General features: G+C 36.4%; 2 protein-coding genes across 2 annotated transcripts; both read right to left on the bottom strand.

The window, feature by feature from the left end:
• Positions 1-809: 809 nt before the first annotated feature.
• Positions 810-3695, bottom strand: LOC113113161 (3-oxo-5-alpha-steroid 4-dehydrogenase 2-like). Its single transcript, XM_026279335.1, has 5 exons — positions 3287-3695; positions 2500-2663; positions 1631-1732; positions 1344-1494; positions 810-1192 (listed from the first exon to the last, which is right to left on the bottom strand). The coding sequence occupies exons 1-5, from the start codon at positions 3559-3561 to the stop codon at positions 1126-1128; spliced, it is 759 nt and encodes a 252-aa protein (XP_026135120.1). The 5' UTR covers positions 3562-3695; the 3' UTR covers positions 810-1125.
• A 3371-nt stretch (positions 3696-7066) lies between these two features.
• LOC113112511 (protein MEMO1) lies at positions 7067-17817 on the bottom strand. Its single transcript, XM_026278157.1, has 9 exons — positions 17461-17817; positions 14868-14949; positions 14716-14784; positions 14497-14609; positions 14059-14170; positions 12222-12364; positions 10397-10473; positions 9467-9571; positions 7067-8841 (listed from the first exon to the last, which is right to left on the bottom strand). Exons 1-9 carry the CDS (start codon positions 17519-17521, stop codon positions 8710-8712), a joined length of 894 nt encoding a protein of 297 aa, XP_026133942.1. The 5' UTR covers positions 17522-17817; the 3' UTR covers positions 7067-8709.
• Positions 17818-18775: the final 958 nt, after the last annotated feature.

The raw sequence follows: 18775 nt of genomic DNA, 5'->3' as shown, positions 1-18775 counted from the left end.
TACAGCTCTTTCAGCTTGTCTACAGTTTTTGATAGTACACTTTCTGATGGCACTGGCTTTTTTCCAACAAACTTATATGTAATACAACTGATAATAAATGGGAAGTCGTGGCCTAATGGTTAGAGGGTAGGACTCCCAATCAAAGGGTTGTGAGTTCTAGTCCCGGGCCGGACGGAATTGTGGGTGGGGGGAGTGCATGTACAGCTCTCTCTCCCCACCTTCAATACCACGACTTAGGTGCCCTTGAGCAAGGCATCGAACCCCCAACTGCTCCCCGGGCGCCGCAGCATAAATGGCTGCCCACTGCTCCGGGTGTGTGCTCACAGTGTGTGTGTGTGTTCACTGCTCTGTGTGTGTGCATTTCGGATGGGTTAAATGCAGAGCACAAATTCTGAGTATGGGTCACCATACTTGGCTGAATGTCACTTCACTTCACTTTTTTCACTCAATAGTCAATGAACCATGTTCAGTTATTCATGTGATGGAATAAGATATGGGTTAAGTGATTTTTCTTCCTATTCTTCTTCCTTTGATGAAAAATGTTTCTTAAAACAACTTTTAATAATAACATAAAAAACATGATTTCACTATTCTATTTATTGTTAATGTATATTTTTTTCTTTAAACAAGAAGTGAAATACTTAATTGTTAGTGTCAGCAGAATGTAAAAGCAAATTTATGATTAGGCTGTTTTCAGGTTTACTAAACACACTGTTCATCACAAAGTCACACAATGTTTACACGTTTTGGGCAAATCAGCCTACTTATAGTTTTCACTGCGTATTAAGCTGCAATGGGAGAAAGTATTAAAAAAATTGCACCCAGTTACACAAATATACTAACAACTGCAATAACATAACTGTACAAATGCTCTTTAAAAAAAAAAGACTAAGCTGTAGTTAAGTGTCCTTTTGTGATTGAGCCATTATCATACAGGGATGTCAAAACCATTACAAACTATCTGGCAACATGTACAATTCATAAACTGTAGAATCTTTTCTGCAAACTGTATGCTAAATCAGTTAATGAAAACAAACCAAAAAGTATAGGTGTACACCGTAGCAACTGAGAAGATGATTTCTTTCCTTCTGTCAGAAAAAAACTCCATTTATTTGTAATGACTCTTCAGAAGATGAAGGGTATGAGAGATCTTCTTGATCTGGGGAAATCTCTGAACTTCTCATTATAGAACCTGCAACACATTAGAGAAACCATATGCATTTTTCAGAGCATCACTGCATTGTACTCTCAAAACCAGGTTTAATGATATACCAGACGAAAATGTATGCAAGTAATTATTTTAAAATGTATAAGTAATATTAAATTTACAAGGTAAAGTTTACCTGTGATGGTGATAGGCTCTTGGGCCTATGAAGCAAATTGTAAAAAAAGCAAATGCAAACGTAGGTAAAGACCAAGTAGCAACAGCGTAGCCCAGCCACTCTACAATCTCTCCAAAGAAATTAGCTCCAGACACATATTCAAACAAACCACCTACAGTTAAAACAAACACATAAATCAGCTTAGCATTTATTTAGTGCAGCTAATTGCAGTTTGCTTATGGAGACTGAGATAAAGACAATAAATGATGAGTGTTGCTAACATTAAAAAGACCGCAAAATATTTGTACCTCTTGGGATTTTATAGGAAATTTCTCCAGGCTTTCTCAGGCTGCGGAGAATGTGGTCACTGTGAATATTGATTCCCATTCCTATGAAAAACATGCTCAGACCTAGAAAAATAAAGATGCATATATATATATATATATATATATATATATATATATATATATATATATATATATATATATATACTATCCAGCAAATCCTCTAAAGACATATGCTCTAACAATAAGCTCAAATACTTTTAAAAATAAAGATTACTGTTCTCTACAAGGTTCTTTAAGGAACCACAAATTGTTCTTCTATGACATTGCTGCTTAAACCCACTTTTGGAACCTTTATTTAAGTGCAGTTAGTTTGCATTAACATCATATATATTTTTTATTAAATAACATTCTAAAATATAATAAAAAGGTTGAGCAAAATTCTGAATTTAATAATTATCTCCTTTTCAATTCATGTTGGAATTTGAAATGAACTGGTCAGCATATATTAATAAGCAGCATATGTATTCCCAATATAATACAGTTTATCCCATTTGATTCAATATATTTCTCTTTGATGGTAACAATTAACAATTAATACAGCCGTACAAACAGATCAAAATTTTTCGTCCAGCAACTCAAAAGGTCTATCGCAGTTTTCAGATTACTTTATAAAAATTAGCAGTTGTAATCCACACTAAAATTATGAATATGTTTGTTCATGTCCTATATGAGTTTCTTTGACTGTACCTTCCATTTATTTATACTTTCTTAAAAACGAATTCAAATGACAATTTTGCATCCTGTTTGCCACCTCATTTCAAATGCTCAGTTCAATTTTGAAAAGAACACAACTTTGTATTATAGCAATTCTTTCAGTAAACAAGTTTTACCGGCTACTAGACAGGTATCAGAAAACCACGTGTGGTGATATGTAGCACAGTGCAGCAGATAGTGTGCCTGCAGGAAGCCATTAATAGAGCAAAACACAATCCCTGACAGCATGATGTTAAGCGGATAGGGCCGCCCTTTGGTCAGCAGGGAGTAGATGCAGCACCTGCAAACCAGAATGTTGATACACATCAAATACCATATTTTGGTCATCTGCCCACATATTACACTTCCACTGTCATTATGTCTTTGTAATTCAACACCCGTTCCCAAACCTGTCATGTTTTGTCCAGATCATGCTTCCATTAAATTATGCAAACATTTCTCACTTTATTCATCTGCTTCTGGTCCACTTATGTGTAATTACTCAAATAAAACATGAATAAATGGCTGCAGTTACACAGCTGGATTGTCTAAAGAAGCAGGAATCTCGAACATTCCACCCAGTGCATTCCCTTTTGTCTTCAGATTAAGGGTATTTTTTTTTTTCCTCATTTGTTCTGGGTGAGCTAGATTACACACCAGGCTTGTAAAATGGAGTAACTGAACTTGGGTCCATAGCATACTAAATAAACAAGTAAATTGTAGCAAAAAAGCTGTGACGGCATGCGGATGTTATTATAAAATTGCTACGATCCATTTACTCTGGCCTGTCTGCATTTTATACTACCATACTAGTAATTTAACATCTTGATTTAACAAGATGTTAGTAGCAGTTACTAACATTTTGAAATCTTCTTCAGCCCCACCAATGATCTCCCACATTTTCACATCGATCACATGACTTACCTTTGGAAGTAGTGCAGGCAGAAGGTCCAGAGCATCAGGTGTCTCCCGGTGCCATTGTTTCCATCCGTGGTCAGCATCAAAAGCATGGGAACCAGCAGAGCAGGAAGCTCCTGGAGGAACCAGGCAAGCCTCGCAGGCACCATCATGGAGCTGCCCGAGGTGTCCACGTAACGGCCGTAGGCAGCATGAGACTTCATGAGACATATAAAGTGCATCACCCCACCCAGGATCATCACCAAGCTCAGGCCCCACACGAGGAGCTCCTGGCACTGCATGGAGGTTGGCGTTCAGTCCGGTTTCCAGACCAGGTTTGAGTCTAATGCTGTATCTCCCCTCTTAACCCCTCACCAGAATTCTGCAAACACAGTGCCTCAGAGCAGCTCCTCCCCAAAAGCAGAGGGAGAGCCGAATTCTGACCATGCTGCAGCATGCACCCTGCTGAAATGTGAGAATGCCTTTTTCAAAGAGATTTCCCTTTTAACATAATTAGAGAGAGATTTTTTCCACTAATGCACTGGTGGGGAGCATCAGCATTCATGTGACAAACACAAGCTTGTCTGTTTTTTTGTGCATCTCTGTGAGTCCTAGTTGTTTTTGCCACCAGAATGAAGAGGCATGTTGATGTTTACCTGCCACACGATTCTGATTCTGTTTTGAACTGAACTGAGAAATTTGCTTCACAGTATGTTAAAAGAGCAATAATCCAGTCTGTCTTTCTTTCATTAAACTAATTATCTTGAGTATCATCGTATTTCCAGAAGGCAAATGGACGTTTTTTGGGTTGTTTTGGCATATATATATATATATATATTCAGGCAACATTTGGGTTTCCTTATATTTCCACACTGGTAGAACCATTTGGGGAACCTTTAGGCTCCTTCTGAAGTAACTTCACATTTAAATACTTATAATTATATTATAATTTAATATTAATATTGAGATAACAGTACTTAAATATTATTATTAAATAAGATTACTTTTTTTAATTTAATAATTAAAAACATACCTTTTATGTGTACTTATGTACTCCATGTTGTGAGTTTCTCAGAGAAAGACCCTTTTTGAAAGAGGTTCAACAGGAGGTTTCTTCAGTGTAATGATTATGAACCCCCAAAATCCTTTATTTTTACAGTGAAAAGTTGGGTTTATTTTCCTAAACACTTTGACATAAGCATTAGACAAGTTCAGACAATTTACACACTGCGTATAAAGTATTACCAGATCATACATCCCTGAGGTTACTGATGAATTCAGCTGACCTTTAGAAAAGCATGTGTCTACCTCTATTGCTTGCCACGGGTTGTTTCCTGTAATTAACGGAGCACCCACTGATAATTCTGATGAATGCAATGCATATAGAACTATATCAAACAGCAGGAGATATTTACCCTTGCACCATTTATCCATATTACCAATAGCCTTTCAGTGTTCATGTCCCTGGTAAAAAGCAGTCACTCAATAAAAGTCACTTAAAACCACAGGGTGCTCAGGAAATCCAAGTCTTTAAATTATGTTTCCAAGGAAACACTTAAAAAGATACAATTTTACAGCCTGACTGCTGATAAATTGATGTATAAAAACAACCCTCTAGCATTATTTTAAAGGTGTCATATGATGCAATTACATTTTTTCCTTTCTCTTTGGAGTGTTACAAGCTCTTGGTGCATAAAGAAGATCTGTAAAGTTGCAAAGACTAAAGTCTCAAATTCAAAGAGATATTCTTGTCAACCATTCCTACCTAAAACGGCTCGTTCTAACACCGCCCCTCACGTCTACGTCACAATGTGGGAAGATTTGCATAATGTCGCCCAAATGTTCATGCAAAGAAAGAAGCCCGTAACTTTTATTATCGCTGTTGCCCACACCACCATGTTGTGGAGACACTGTTTCGCTGTGAAAGCAAAACTAATTTGTTTGGCCTTTCTAAAGAGGACACGACTACAAATCAGTGGTTAAGTTGTATTTATCGGCCAATCACAACGTACTGGATAGCTGGCCAATGAGCATACACCTCGCTTTTTAGAACGATGGGCTTTGTAAAATAAAAACCGATGAATTTCAAAATGGCAGAGCATAGAGGAGCAACATGTAATGTACATTATGTGGTAAAATAATCTTTTTTTAACCTTACACTGCATAAAAAAATTGCATTACACCAAATGCACAAAATAATTTTCTTTTTACCCCCTTAATAAAAAATAAAAAAAATCTGTCAACATTAAGCTACTTAATTTAACTTAATACTATTTAATTCTAAATGCATATTTTCCTGCTCTGCAGAAATTGAAACTTAAGTTGCCAATAAAAATTAGATCAGTATTTGATTTTCAAAACAGATCAACCCAATTAGCGAGTTTTCCATTTCGTCTGAGAACATGTTGTAAGATGGAGACCAACACTGAAGTCATTTCTGGAGAAGAAACTTGTGGTCACCACAGCTGACACCTGTGTGTCCAACTGACCAGATGTTCACGTCACTCCAATGTGTTCAGTGCAAACTCAAATGGCTCATGAGATTTGAAATGTCAATGCTGCTAACAGATTGATGAAGTGACATTTGCTGAGCTGGGCTAATTAATGAGAATGCACTGTGTCTTGTCCCCATGTTTATGTTCTAATACAGAATACATTCTAATGACAACAAGGGTAAAAGAAAAGGAAAAATTATTAGAATTCAAACTTTAAACTAATAGAAAAGGTGAAAAAACAACACATCAGAATAGCCGTAGAGCTTTTACTTATAACACCCAAAAGAAATGAGTGGCAGATAAATCCACTTTTAATTTCCTTAGCCCCTGCTTCTAAAAATAAGGAGCCTGGGATTGTTTTATGACCTTTGATATCTAAACCAGTCAACATCTATCTAAAGAAATAAACCAAGAATAAACAGGAAGTTCTCATCCCACAGGAATTTTGCTGCATAGAACACAAAATTAAAAGGTAAACTGGTCTGCCATGCAGATGCACTGCCTTGCATCCTCTTCCCATTTAGAGTAAATGCACGATAATGTGATGATTCCATGAGGCTGGCAAAGCAGTGCGTGACGGGTCTGTTTTCAGTACAAAAGTATGTCTTCAAAAGCAATTCAGGAAAAGCATTTCATGTGTCTGCTTTTATTAATTTAAGCCCTTATATTGCCATTCAAAAGTTGGGAGTTGTTAAGAATTTTTTCTTTTGATATTTTTTGAAAGAAGTCTCTAACTCTCACCAAGGCTGCATTTTACAAGTCAGTACAAGTAAAAACAGTAATATTGAGAAATAATATTACAATTTCAAATAACTGTTTTCTATTTTAATATATATATATATATATATATATATATATATATGTATGTATTTTATTCCTAAGATGGTAAAGCTACATTTTTAGCATTATTACTCCAGTCTTCAGTGTCACATGATCCCTCAGAAATCATTCTAATATACTGATTTGCTCCTCAATAAACAATTCATATTATTAACAGTGTTGACAATAGTTCTGCTATATAATAGTGCTGCTTAATTTTTCTGTACAAACTGTGACAAATTTATGACCGGATTCTTTCAAAAGTATTTTTTTTTTATCTTTATGAATGTCTTTACTGTTGCTTTTGATCAAATTAATGGCAAAAAGACTGCATCTTAAGCACAAGACTTGTGTTTTAATAAGTGGCATCTTGAATTAATCTTGGCCAACTCTGACTCCACTAGCTCAGTCACAAACTCCTCGTAATCATGTCATAAACACAGAAAGGAATCGCAAACGATAAGACAAGTCAAAGACAGACCACAGCACAGTTCGTTTTGTCATTACACTTTATTGTTTCTTTGTAACATACTGTATCAGTCTTATCTGGCGAGAATTCAGTTATGCTTCAATGTAACCTGAGATTCAAAAATGACTCCACTGAGGAGCACTTCAATTAACTGCGACATAGGTTTGACAATGTGAGAACTGTTAATCTTTATGCAATAATAGTTTGAATAATAATAAACAGTACTAACATAATTTTTTTTTTTTTAACAATTGTAACAGTACAAGAACAGGTGTTGTGCTAGGTGAAAATGATGAATCTCTTCCCCTACTTTGAAAACAGTAAGAACTGATTCAACCGAGACAATCAAGACTTTTTTGTGGGTTAATGAAGGGTGGAAAGCACAGGACCCGAAAAAAATAAATAAACATGTTTAATACTGACCCAAGGCACATCTGCATGGTATGACATGCTTTGTCTGTTTTATGTTTGAGGATCTGGTTTGACACATTCAAACCTTGATGGGGATGTAGAGGAGCCTCGCCGTTTTCCTTCCAACGGTCAACCAGGAAATATCTCATTGCATTGTGCTCTTTGGGAGGCCTGGAGTAGATGGGATAATGAGGAAAGCCAGACAAAATGCCATTCAGAAAATCCATCTCTGGCGGTTCCTTGATACAGATGTGTATAACTAAATACTTCTCAGATGTTAAACATGGCTGCTTACTTGCATTTGAAAATAAAACTGTTTCAGAATAACCAATATAAATCCCATCCATCCCACCAACCCTCACCTTACGATTAAAAAATTTGAGGGTTGATGAGACAGAATGGCCAGTCTGAAAAGGGTCCACCTGTACTGCACTTCCTGTAGCCTTCAAACACTACTATATGCTTCCACACAGTTTGAGATATGTCAAACACATAGTAAAACTAGAAAACTAAATCACAAAGAGAAAATAAACAACAGAATATAAGAAGAAAAAATACTTTAATTTGACTACAATAAAAGAGTAGATGAAAGAAAAACATTTTTGGTATATCCAGAACAGTGAGGGTTAGTGGGTATTGTGAAGCCCTTTAAAAACTACAACAGGACCAACGCAGTAGCTATTACTACAATTCTCAAGGTGGACACTGCGTGTTTCATTCCGTCAACTTCCTCTTTTCATTATTTATTAATAAGTGAGACATTATGTAGATTACATATGCAGACTTGTAAAACGAGGCCAATGTCTATGGTTTTATTTACTTTATTTAAACTTTAAATGTGTCTTTCTTTTAAATTACAAAAGGGCTCTTTGGACACCTAACATCCCTTTGGAGGGTCAAAAGTGGATTTTGCCTCATTAAGACCCCCCAACCGACAATACAAAAAAAAAAAAAAACAACCACCAAAAATCTGACCTTGCAACACCCAAAAAACTGCAGCTGTACTTCAAGCTATAGCATCATCCAAGTTGCCTCACGTGGAAAACAGGGTAGGGGGAAAGCTGTAAGAAGAGGAGGTTAGTATCTAACATTACATCTGAATTAGGGGTATGTATTAGGAATCCCAGTTGCGACAAACTTTGTATGTCCTTCCTATAGAAGAGGTGGGGGAGGATGGGGATACGTGGTCAGGAACGGGACGGGTTGGAGGGGCTGGGGTCTTCTAGGAGGCTCTGCGGCTCCTGGGAAAGTTCACCTCAATGAACGATGAGAGCTCCAGCAGCATAACTCACAGAGCTGTCCGACCAGTTTCGGCACTGGCTCGACTGCGCATAGTTTAGGAAAGAGAAGTTCATGTCTATGCCGTTCTTTTTCAATTCCGCCACGGCCTGATGGAGTGAGGAGAATCAATGGAGAGTCAACACTAAAGAGATACCTTTAGACTCACAATCTTAAAAAGCTTCATAATGAAAGAGCGGGTAGTTAGCAAAACATTAGTTGGGGGGGGGGTACATTAATAAAAGCTCTGTGACAGTTAAGTGCTAGACTAATTACCATGCTAACTGACTGTCCATTATCTGCATTATTTGGCTTTTGCGTTTGAGTCAACAGCAGTTTGCCAAATAAAATGTCCTGTCTGGGGAAAATGTATATAGACTTTCACATATCGCCCAGACCTATATCTAACAATATGATCATGCACATTTAATCATTAAATCTGGTTCCGTGATTAGCTCTAAATCGCCATCACCTGCTTTCAAATGAAGGGGCACTTAATAGACAGAGCCGTAGATCACTGACAAACTACGCAATATCGCATTCATTATTGAAGGCATCTGGGATAATGAACGCAATATTGCGTAGCTCTGTCTATTAAATGCTGCTCCATTTAAAAGCAGGTGATGGCGATTTAGTGCCAATCACGGAACCAGATTTACTGATTAGGTGCGCATGATCATATCGTTGGATATCGGCTAGCCCTACTTTCATATGAATCACTTATTAGGTACTTACATTTAGAAGAACGCCGATGGGATGGCGACCACAAATAGTATTATGATATTTCTTCAAATAATTGCTAAAGGAGATGGGGTCCAACTGTTCTATAATACCCATTCCCTAAAAATAAAAAAAAGGAAATTAACATGCATGCATTTTACTGACATCAACAAAACCAACATTACTGGCATTAATAATGTTGTAATTTTTATTTTAGTTTTATTTATGACTCTCTAATATTGGATTTGACATTTGGTGTAGTTCAAACACGGTCCTTCTCCAGTAAATTACCATACAGGGCCAAAATAACTTTTTTGTTATTTGTTTGGGTTTGGGTTTCTAAGAACATCTGCTATTTGACAGACTGTCATGGTTGGAAAGTATTAAAGTCACTCTTTGAATCTTAGACTTCCATGTCACATTATCCATAACAATGACTTCTTTGATTTCTAACAAAGAAAAATTCCTCACCCTTTTTTTTTTTTATAGAACCACCAATAGATTAGCACATTGTGTACCCCAAACCAGAATGGGCCACTTGCAAGTAAAGACTATAGAATACCCAAGATGTGTCACTTGTTTAGTTCTAAATGGGGAAAAATGGAACGCTCATTATGGCTGCTCAATCGCAGGAAGCCCCGCCTTCTGAATATAAGAACCAATCGCTAATCAGTAAAGTCAGCACATCACTGTAGCTGCCGGTTGCTAGAGAACCTGGCTGATCTAAACTGAAAAATAATATTTTTATAACTTAGTGAATAGTTTTGGAGAATTTTATGTTTTCCCATTCAAAGAGATCAGAGTTGCACTTGCATGCCCAACAGGAGTTTAAAGACGGCCACTGAATAACATGACTTGTCTTAAAAAGACTTTATTGCAAGTGAGCCTCATATTTCAGACATTAAGTGAGTTTCCAGGAGCAAAGGGGAATAGAAACAGGTTTACCATTTTGTCAAGGTGCTCGATAGATCTATAGATCTCTCCTTGACTTTCATCGTAGTAGGTGTAACGGAATCGTTGACCTGCAGAATATATGAAAAAGTTATCAAGAGGAGGCACCAAAAAGACCTTCATTAGGGATAATTGTATGGGTACCAACTTCCTACCTATTTAAAACATCCCAAACAACTCACTTATTAGGTTTAACTCTGGGATGCTGCTAATGTAGGTAGTAGGCAGCTTGTGTTTCTGGCAAGTCTATCATATTGATGGAGAGTGTGAGGGTGGAGAGAATGTCTGTAATGCGACATGATGTGGATGAGAAATGAAAGCATGTGTATCTTCTTTACCAGATTCCTGCTGCTTTTGTTATCATTAATTTGAGCAACATTTGATTTAGGGTTAATAAGAATTTTGCCTTCCCAAATGTTTTTACATAATTCCAAAAAAGTATAGTATAATTCAATTTTATTTGTATAGTGCTTTTTTACAAAGCAAGTCAAGTCATCTTTATTTGTACAGCGTGTTATACAATACTGGTTGTGTAAAAGCAGCTTTAGTGTTAAACAGGAAAATAGTTTGTCAATAATGCAAGAAGACAATAACAGTAATTTTTACCGGCTAAACAAAATACACACAGTTTCAAAGCAGCAGAAAATGCATGTGTCTACATTACAATTTAGAGTGAATAAGCAATATATATAAATATGTATAAGCAATACCAAACCAATGTGTGTGTGAGTGTATATACATATGTATAGTAGGGCTGCACAATTAATCGAAAGTAAATCGCGATTAGGCAGAAGCTCTGATCATCACGCGGATCTTTCAATGAAGCACAGTTCTGTGATAAGTAGTAAATTTCCATCCGAAGGCCAGAGAGCGCTCTTGCTGAAAATCCAAATATGCCTCGAAGAAGAAATCCAGTAAATGCCTATTGCTGCAGCTAAATGAACAGAAGATTTAACTGCTTTTATTGTTTCAAATTTACTAATAAACACATGACTATGACAATACATGGTTTATCTGAGTACTTATTATAATTTATCACAATAAAGTATATCTATAATGAAATGCTAATCGAAATAGCCTTTATCACTGCTTAGAATACAATGAACTATTGTGTGCCTTAATTGTCCAGTTTAAGAAGCCACATCATCTTACAAAAGGATTTCAAACACTAGACCGATGTTATGAAGTGAATTTGGATGTTATTAAATGTGATTAAATGTGGTATTTTCATGTGCTCTGAGACAGAGAACAATTTACTACACAGAGCTGTAGTTAAATGAGTAGATGCAAACAGCGGGCATGCAAACAGCTGTAATTTTGCGAATGATTTCATCAATTTCATAATCCTACAATTATATCTTATTCGCATATGAACATGATTTTGCATAGCCTGTCAGAAAGCTACAGCTTAGTAGTAAATGCTGCTTCCCCTGATTCACAGAACCAGATTTACTGACTAATTGTACATGACAATCGCGATTAATCGTGTTTGATTAATCTTTCAGCTCTATACAATGCATAAATATGCATGTACTGTAATGTGTATATGACAAAACTAATACTGAATAAAAAGTTGTCATCAATACTAGAACTACTGAAAGTTATTCGATAAATAAACACGGACCCAACATGTTGACTAGTGCCAGAGCTAAATGACTGATCGTTGCAAACCCTAGTAGACTTATCTTGTCAGCAATACAGATCATCAAAAAACAGCAAATTCTTCATCTGACTATATATAATTGATATTAACTATTTTCCGTTTTTTTTGACGGTTAATTAAAAGTAATTAATTAAAAGTGTGTGAGTGGACACAAACCCCAGTGGCAGAAGTCAGAAGAGATGATGAAAAGATTAGAAGGGTCAGCCAGGTATTTGCTAAGCAGCTTGCCATATTCCTGCTCTTTAGATTCACTCAGAGCTCCCACCAGCACAGGGACGATGCTGAACTCATCTTTATGGCTGTTTTTGAAAAACAAATCACAGAACAGAATCATTTGTCATGTCCCAGATGGAGATTTGACATTTGCATCTTTATAAATATTCTTTTGACAATACATTTTGCATTACTTGCAATCCATGGCAATGTCAAATCAATAGCTCTGTAAAGAATTTAGTTTCCCAAATTGCTGAGATGCGAGAATAAAAAAAAAGAAAAAGTGTAAAAACTTGCTCTGCTTGGGAAAAAAAAAAAATCCCAAATCTCTAATCAAACAAATTGGGGATTCTTTCCTATGCCCATATACTGCAATGTTTTAATGGAATAATGGAATAATAGAAGTGGTTGGTGGCTCCTGAATTTATATATATATATATATAGAAAAACACAACAGAACATCTATCACAGAAAAGTAATTAGAGGCACTCCACTAGGTAAACAGATCCTGACAACGTAATTATTGGACCTGGCAGAGATGAATGAGCATGAGAGTGTGATATAACACTATGGGTCCAATAATGCTACTCGTGGCCTAGAGATGAGGTGAAACCTTGACAAATCCTTCTTCCTTCTCTTTACATTTACATAGTCTGGGAAGATTCTTTCCTACACAAATACATTTATGTCTTCTAGAGAGACTACAGCAGGTAGCCACATAAGATAATCAGAGGGACGCACAATGGGCCATATCATATAATATCATATCATAATATATGTTATGCCATACACAACACTGACACAAGGTTAAAAAGCAAAAGGTGTGACTTTGCATGCAACACCTATGATGATGTTATATATGTACAACTGTCAAGTACCACTAATAAACACACTGGGTTCCTTCAGAGAAAAGGTCTGTAAGATTTTATGATTTTAAAAGAAGTCTCTTCTTACCTGCTTACCAAAGTTATATTCACTTAAAAACAATAAACAAATAAATAAAAATACGCAAATACTGTGCAATATTATTACAATTAAGAATAACTGTGTTTTATTTACGTACATTTTAAAATGTAATTTATTCCTGTGGTGACAAAGTTGAATTTTCAGCAGCCATTACTCCAGTCTTTAGTGTCACATGATCCATTAGAAATAAAGCTAATATGCTGATTTAGTGCTCATATGTCAGAATTCTCAGTATTGAAAACGGTATTTACATTGTGTTGGATTTTTCAGGATTCTTTGAGGAATATGAAGTTTTAAAAAAATCATTTATTTGAAATATATACTTACCGAATGTAACAAAGTACAATTCTTTACCGTCACATTTAACAATTTAATTATTAAATTCTAGGTGTTAAAAAAAAAAAAAAAAAGAATATTAAAAGATCCTTTTTAAAAAACTTTTGAATGGTAGTGTTAGTGTTTTTCAAATGGTTTAAGTATTGAGTATTCCAAAAATCTGAGGTATTCGGTGGATAATTCATGTTGTCCTAAACCTGTATGACTTACTATCTTTAGTAGAACACAAAAATGTTTCAGATTTTTTGAAGATCTTGTGCACATCATGGAAGTCAGTAGGGTCCAAAACAACACTCAACCACCTTTGACTTTCATTGTGTGGAGACAAAAACAAAAAGAAAACACTGAGATAATTTGCCAAGTATTTTCTTTTGTGTTCCACAACATCATGATGAGCAAATGATCACAGAATTTCTATTTTTGGGTGGAACTGTTCCCTTAACAGTCCATATGAAGACGTTCAATAACTGGCGGTTACCTCTCCATGGCTTTAGCGGTATAAGGCAGGTGCATTTCAATGCTGTGTTCGTCTTCATCTGTCTGCAGACTCATCCTCTCAAACATGCCTGTTTTCCACAGATCAGCATAAACTGCCAGAGAAAGAGATGGGGCAGGGAGAATTAAAGCCCAATGTGTTTTGCACTGAGTTACAAAGATAATTACACAAAGCCTCATTAATATGAACATCATCAAGTAGAAGGTTATCTCTCTTATTTCTCTTGCACATTTGTCATGTTTATAGCCACAACACTATCGCATAATAACAAATTAATCATTTACAAATTGAAAATGTTGCAATCAGTTCTGCAAAGCTCCGCTTGAGAGCAAATGAGCCAGATATAAAAAAAAAAACCATTGTGGGTGACACCTTTCTGTGCATTGTTATTCAATCAGCACATGAAATGAGATACCTTACCCTTCTGGTCGATCCTCAGGTCGTACAGTGGCGTTCTGTAGACCTCGGCGGGGGAGAGGGCACAGCGAGACAGTGGCACATGGTGAGAGGGGCCGAGTATGAACACCCTCCGACTGATGAATAAGAGAGCGCTGCGGTTACCTCTCCCCACGGCAAACTCAACATTACGGCTACTTCAAGAGAATTTAAAGAAGCTCTGATGACAGGAAGGACACTTACGTGATGGAGGGGTCCACCTGCTTGTAGGCGTGGGCGGCACACGCGCCGCAGTAAGTGTAGCCAGCGTGCCTGCAAAATACAGTGGACAGTTTTTAGAATCACAACCTAAACAGAAGCAAAAAAAGATGTTTGTTTGCTTTCACTTCACATACGGTGCTATAATGGCTCTAGCTGGACCAGCTGTAGATTGTGCTTGAGATAACCAGCTCTCCAGTTGTGCGTTAAGCTGGGATCCTAATTGTAAAGACAGGAAAATGTCATTAGCAAATATGAGAGATACAGACATAATTTTAAAACTTGACACTTCAGCTGGGAAAATTATTTCAGTGTCTCCCCGATGTATTTTGTAGAGTATCATTTTCACCAAGTAGAAATATTTTTGAAGCATGACAAGTTTATAATCTATTTATAATATATTACTGAAGACAAAGAAAATGAAGCCTATTTTAGCATAATTGTGATTTTTATGCATTATTGTCCTGACAAATAGTGTGTAAAACTAATGTTCAGGTAAACTCGAAACTAAATTCTCACTTTGCTGTTATATAAAAATATCACTATGAAAATTTGCTTGTTTGTCAATAAGCACAATTTCAACCCTAATTTTCATTGTTTTAATGAAACCATACAAAAAAGTCAAGCATTCAATGGATTTCTCCATTTCTGTTTATAAATCAGTCAAACAAACAATGACTCAGTAGGTGAAATGGCTGTCCTGAATGTTGATTTCAGCGATATATCAGCCTCAGACAGTGCCATTGTCTCAGTCCTAATAATTCTTATCAGAGTCTGACAGAACAAGATAACATTTTTGAGAACCAGTGAACAGATGAAGTTTAGCTGATTCTGTAAAAGGAATAAAAAGAATACAACTACTTTTGGTCAAATTTTAGCAGTTATTAATCAAATCTCCACACTGTAATGAATCATACCATTACAACACTAATGGTATTCCAAAGAGCAGCCCCGTCTGAATATTCATGCATGTGCAAATGCATTCATTTTAGTGTCTGACTGACATGGCTTTGTATGGTTGATGAATACATTAGTATATAGAAAGTTAAGTGGTTGATTGTGGCAATACAGCTGATTTTATATAATGCAATGTAAGAGATTATGTATATAATTTATTCTAGCACATATAAAGAACAAATCTAAAATGTATATACAAAAATGGGTTTTAAAAATCAATTATATGTGTTATGTGTGTGTGTGTGTGTGTGTGTATAAACACACACACACACACACACACACACACACATACATATATATAATACAGGTATAAACCAAAATTTTATGTATAAATATAGAATTGCCATTATTCATTTACTTTGTCTGTTCAATTTGTCCAACTCAACTGAACAGTCCTGTTAACTAGCCAGAGTTATCATTGCCAGATGAATAATAACTAGTCATGATCTGAAAAAAAACTGAAGACCTAAAAGTCATGTTATTGTAGTTACTCAGTGTGGGGAAAAGCGTCAACAAAACACCAAAAGCCACCACACAAGAGTTCTAATGATGGTGATAGCATGCAGAATGCAGACTAGATTCTGTAGGGTGTGTGTGTGTGTGTTTGTGTTTGTGTGTATGTGTAGCACTAGGCTTTTTCCATGCAGCCTTTGTTACTGCATGAGAGAGAAAAAAATACCACCGGCCCTCTAAAGACTTTCATGTGCTGACTGTGCTCCCTGTATTTACTGGAATGGAACAGGGCATACATGCTGATCAATATAACAATAAACACAGTATTACTTGACATCAATTCTAATGAAAAAACAGATTTTATTCTCCATAAAACACAGCTGTCATGTACAGCTGTCATATGAACTTCATTAAGTAGCTTTAGCCGTTAGCAGGGTAAATCCAGCCTTCTGAACTGCGACACAAGTTTATCTATCTGGATTTACTGATCCGGAAAATTAAGGCTGGGTAAAGTTGGCGTGGATGGTTTATTAATCTGTGGTATTAGTTTGAGTGGTTGGCGTGTATGAGAGATTAATAGACACCGGCTACAGGCTAATCAGCTAACTGCTGATCTGTTTTTGTTCTCAGCTGCTGTTACACACAGAGAATCTACACATATACAACAGAAACACAAACGTAAACAACAACAGGCAAATCTGAGAGAAACACACAGTCTGGTCAACTTCAATAATGGCCCCTGAATTAAACATTAATTTGGTTCTAGTTTGCCCAATGAAAGGCAGACATACATATTCAAACAATTTTTTACATTTATAGTAACTTAATTCATGAAATAATCATCTACTACATCAGACAAATTTTTGACCGAGGGCAACTTTTTTTCTAGATAACGTCTAGAAACGTATATATTTTTCTAGATTAATTGCTGAGCAGAATTAAATCGCTTTAAAGTGATTTGGCTAAATAAAGAAGTGTTTTAGTTAGCATTTTAAAAGACCGTCAGTTCAGACAAAGGTACAAATATAAAGAAGCTCGTCCTGTTGACTTTAAACCATTTTAGGCAGTTATTTAACAATTCCCAGTTGATCGCAAAGGCTCTGTCTAAAAACAAAGTGAGCTGCCTACCTAGGCAGCACTTTTGAGCCTACTGAACGTCTAAAAAATGCTGTCTAGACAGACAGCTCACTAGGTTTTGAGATACTGCCAGACAACACACACACACACACACACACACACACACACACACACACACACACACACACACACACACCGAACCTCAGGCCCGGTCCGCTCTCGGGTCTCTGGCTCTAACGTTACCTGAGGCCGTGTACCAGCTGCCGGCGTGGCTCGCTTCTCTGCACACCATCCGGTTCGACATCTTGGTGCCCGCGCCGCCTATCTTGGTCCAATAAAACCTTGTCGGTGGGGGAAGAATGAACTAAAAACACTAGGAAAATATGCTAGCTCAAAAAGTATATGCCTGTGCTTGAAGCTGCGTGTCCAGGGAAGGAGTACTTTATATAATCTTGATATAAATGTGAGACATGTAAGTAACGAAACGCAAAAATATAAAGAGGTTGAGGGTTGAGGCTGTAAAGAACAAAGATCCGACCAGTTCATCCGCTCGCTACCAAGTTTGTCTCTGTTATCCGGCTGGTTTAGTTTGGCCCATCTCGACTTCCGTCCTGTCAGAAAACTGGGCGGGGAGAATTGATTGACTAGCTAAAACGGAAGACTGATTGGCCGATTCGGATCAGGGGCGTTTCCAAAAAGATGCATAAGTAGATAACGCATGTATGATTGCTTTTGGTGTTGAAGAATTTTTTTTTTAGGTTTTTTTATTTATTTTTTAATTGCACACTTTGGAAAAATTTCACATCTCTTTTATATAATTGACAGTTATTGTGAACAGATTAAAAAAGCATTGACACCATGCAAAAAAAATTATAATTTTGAAATCTATCCAATTTTATAAGGATTTATGTTATGACCTTGAATTAAAACATATATACAATAACTTAACTAGACAAAAGGACAAAATCTGGATATTCTTTCCAAGAGCATCCTATGACCAGGTCATCGTAGACGTCATCGTTTAATTGTGTGTGTGTGTGTGTGTGTGTGTGTGTGTGTGTGTGTGTGTGTGTGTGTGTGTGTGTGTTTTTCTGGAACTCAATTTCATTGTATATTCTGATTGACTGCAGTTTACCACCAGAGGGCATCGTTACATAGAAAATGAATTACCTTCCCTTTTTTAACTACTACTGGTACAGTCAGTTTGTACAGAATAAGTTTGTTTGAATAATAAATCAGGAAACAGATCTGCTGCGCTACGAATAATATGGATGTGTCCAGGTAAAATAAATGAGTCGGCGTTGTCTGCTATTTGTCTTTATATCAGACTTTAACAACATTCATTGTTTTTATAGAAATTAAATTATATTTGCAGTAAGCCAGAGAAACACAACTTTCACAGTTCTACTGTATCGTGTCAGCATGTACACTTTTCGCTGTAAAAAATAAAATCGTCCGAACAAGCAAAACAACAGTACACGACTTTAGAGACTTCAGAGACTGTTTTTATGTTAGCAATTGTCCCTTCTGATGTGCCGTCCCGTCCCGTTTCCAAAGC

Source organism: Carassius auratus, chromosome 13, assembly GCF_003368295.1.
Source record: "Carassius auratus strain Wakin chromosome 13, ASM336829v1, whole genome shotgun sequence".
NCBI classification, from domain to species: domain Eukaryota; kingdom Metazoa; phylum Chordata; class Actinopteri; order Cypriniformes; family Cyprinidae; genus Carassius; species Carassius auratus.
The sequence above is the reverse complement of the archived record's forward strand: the minus strand, read 5'-3'. Positions and strand labels throughout refer to the sequence as shown.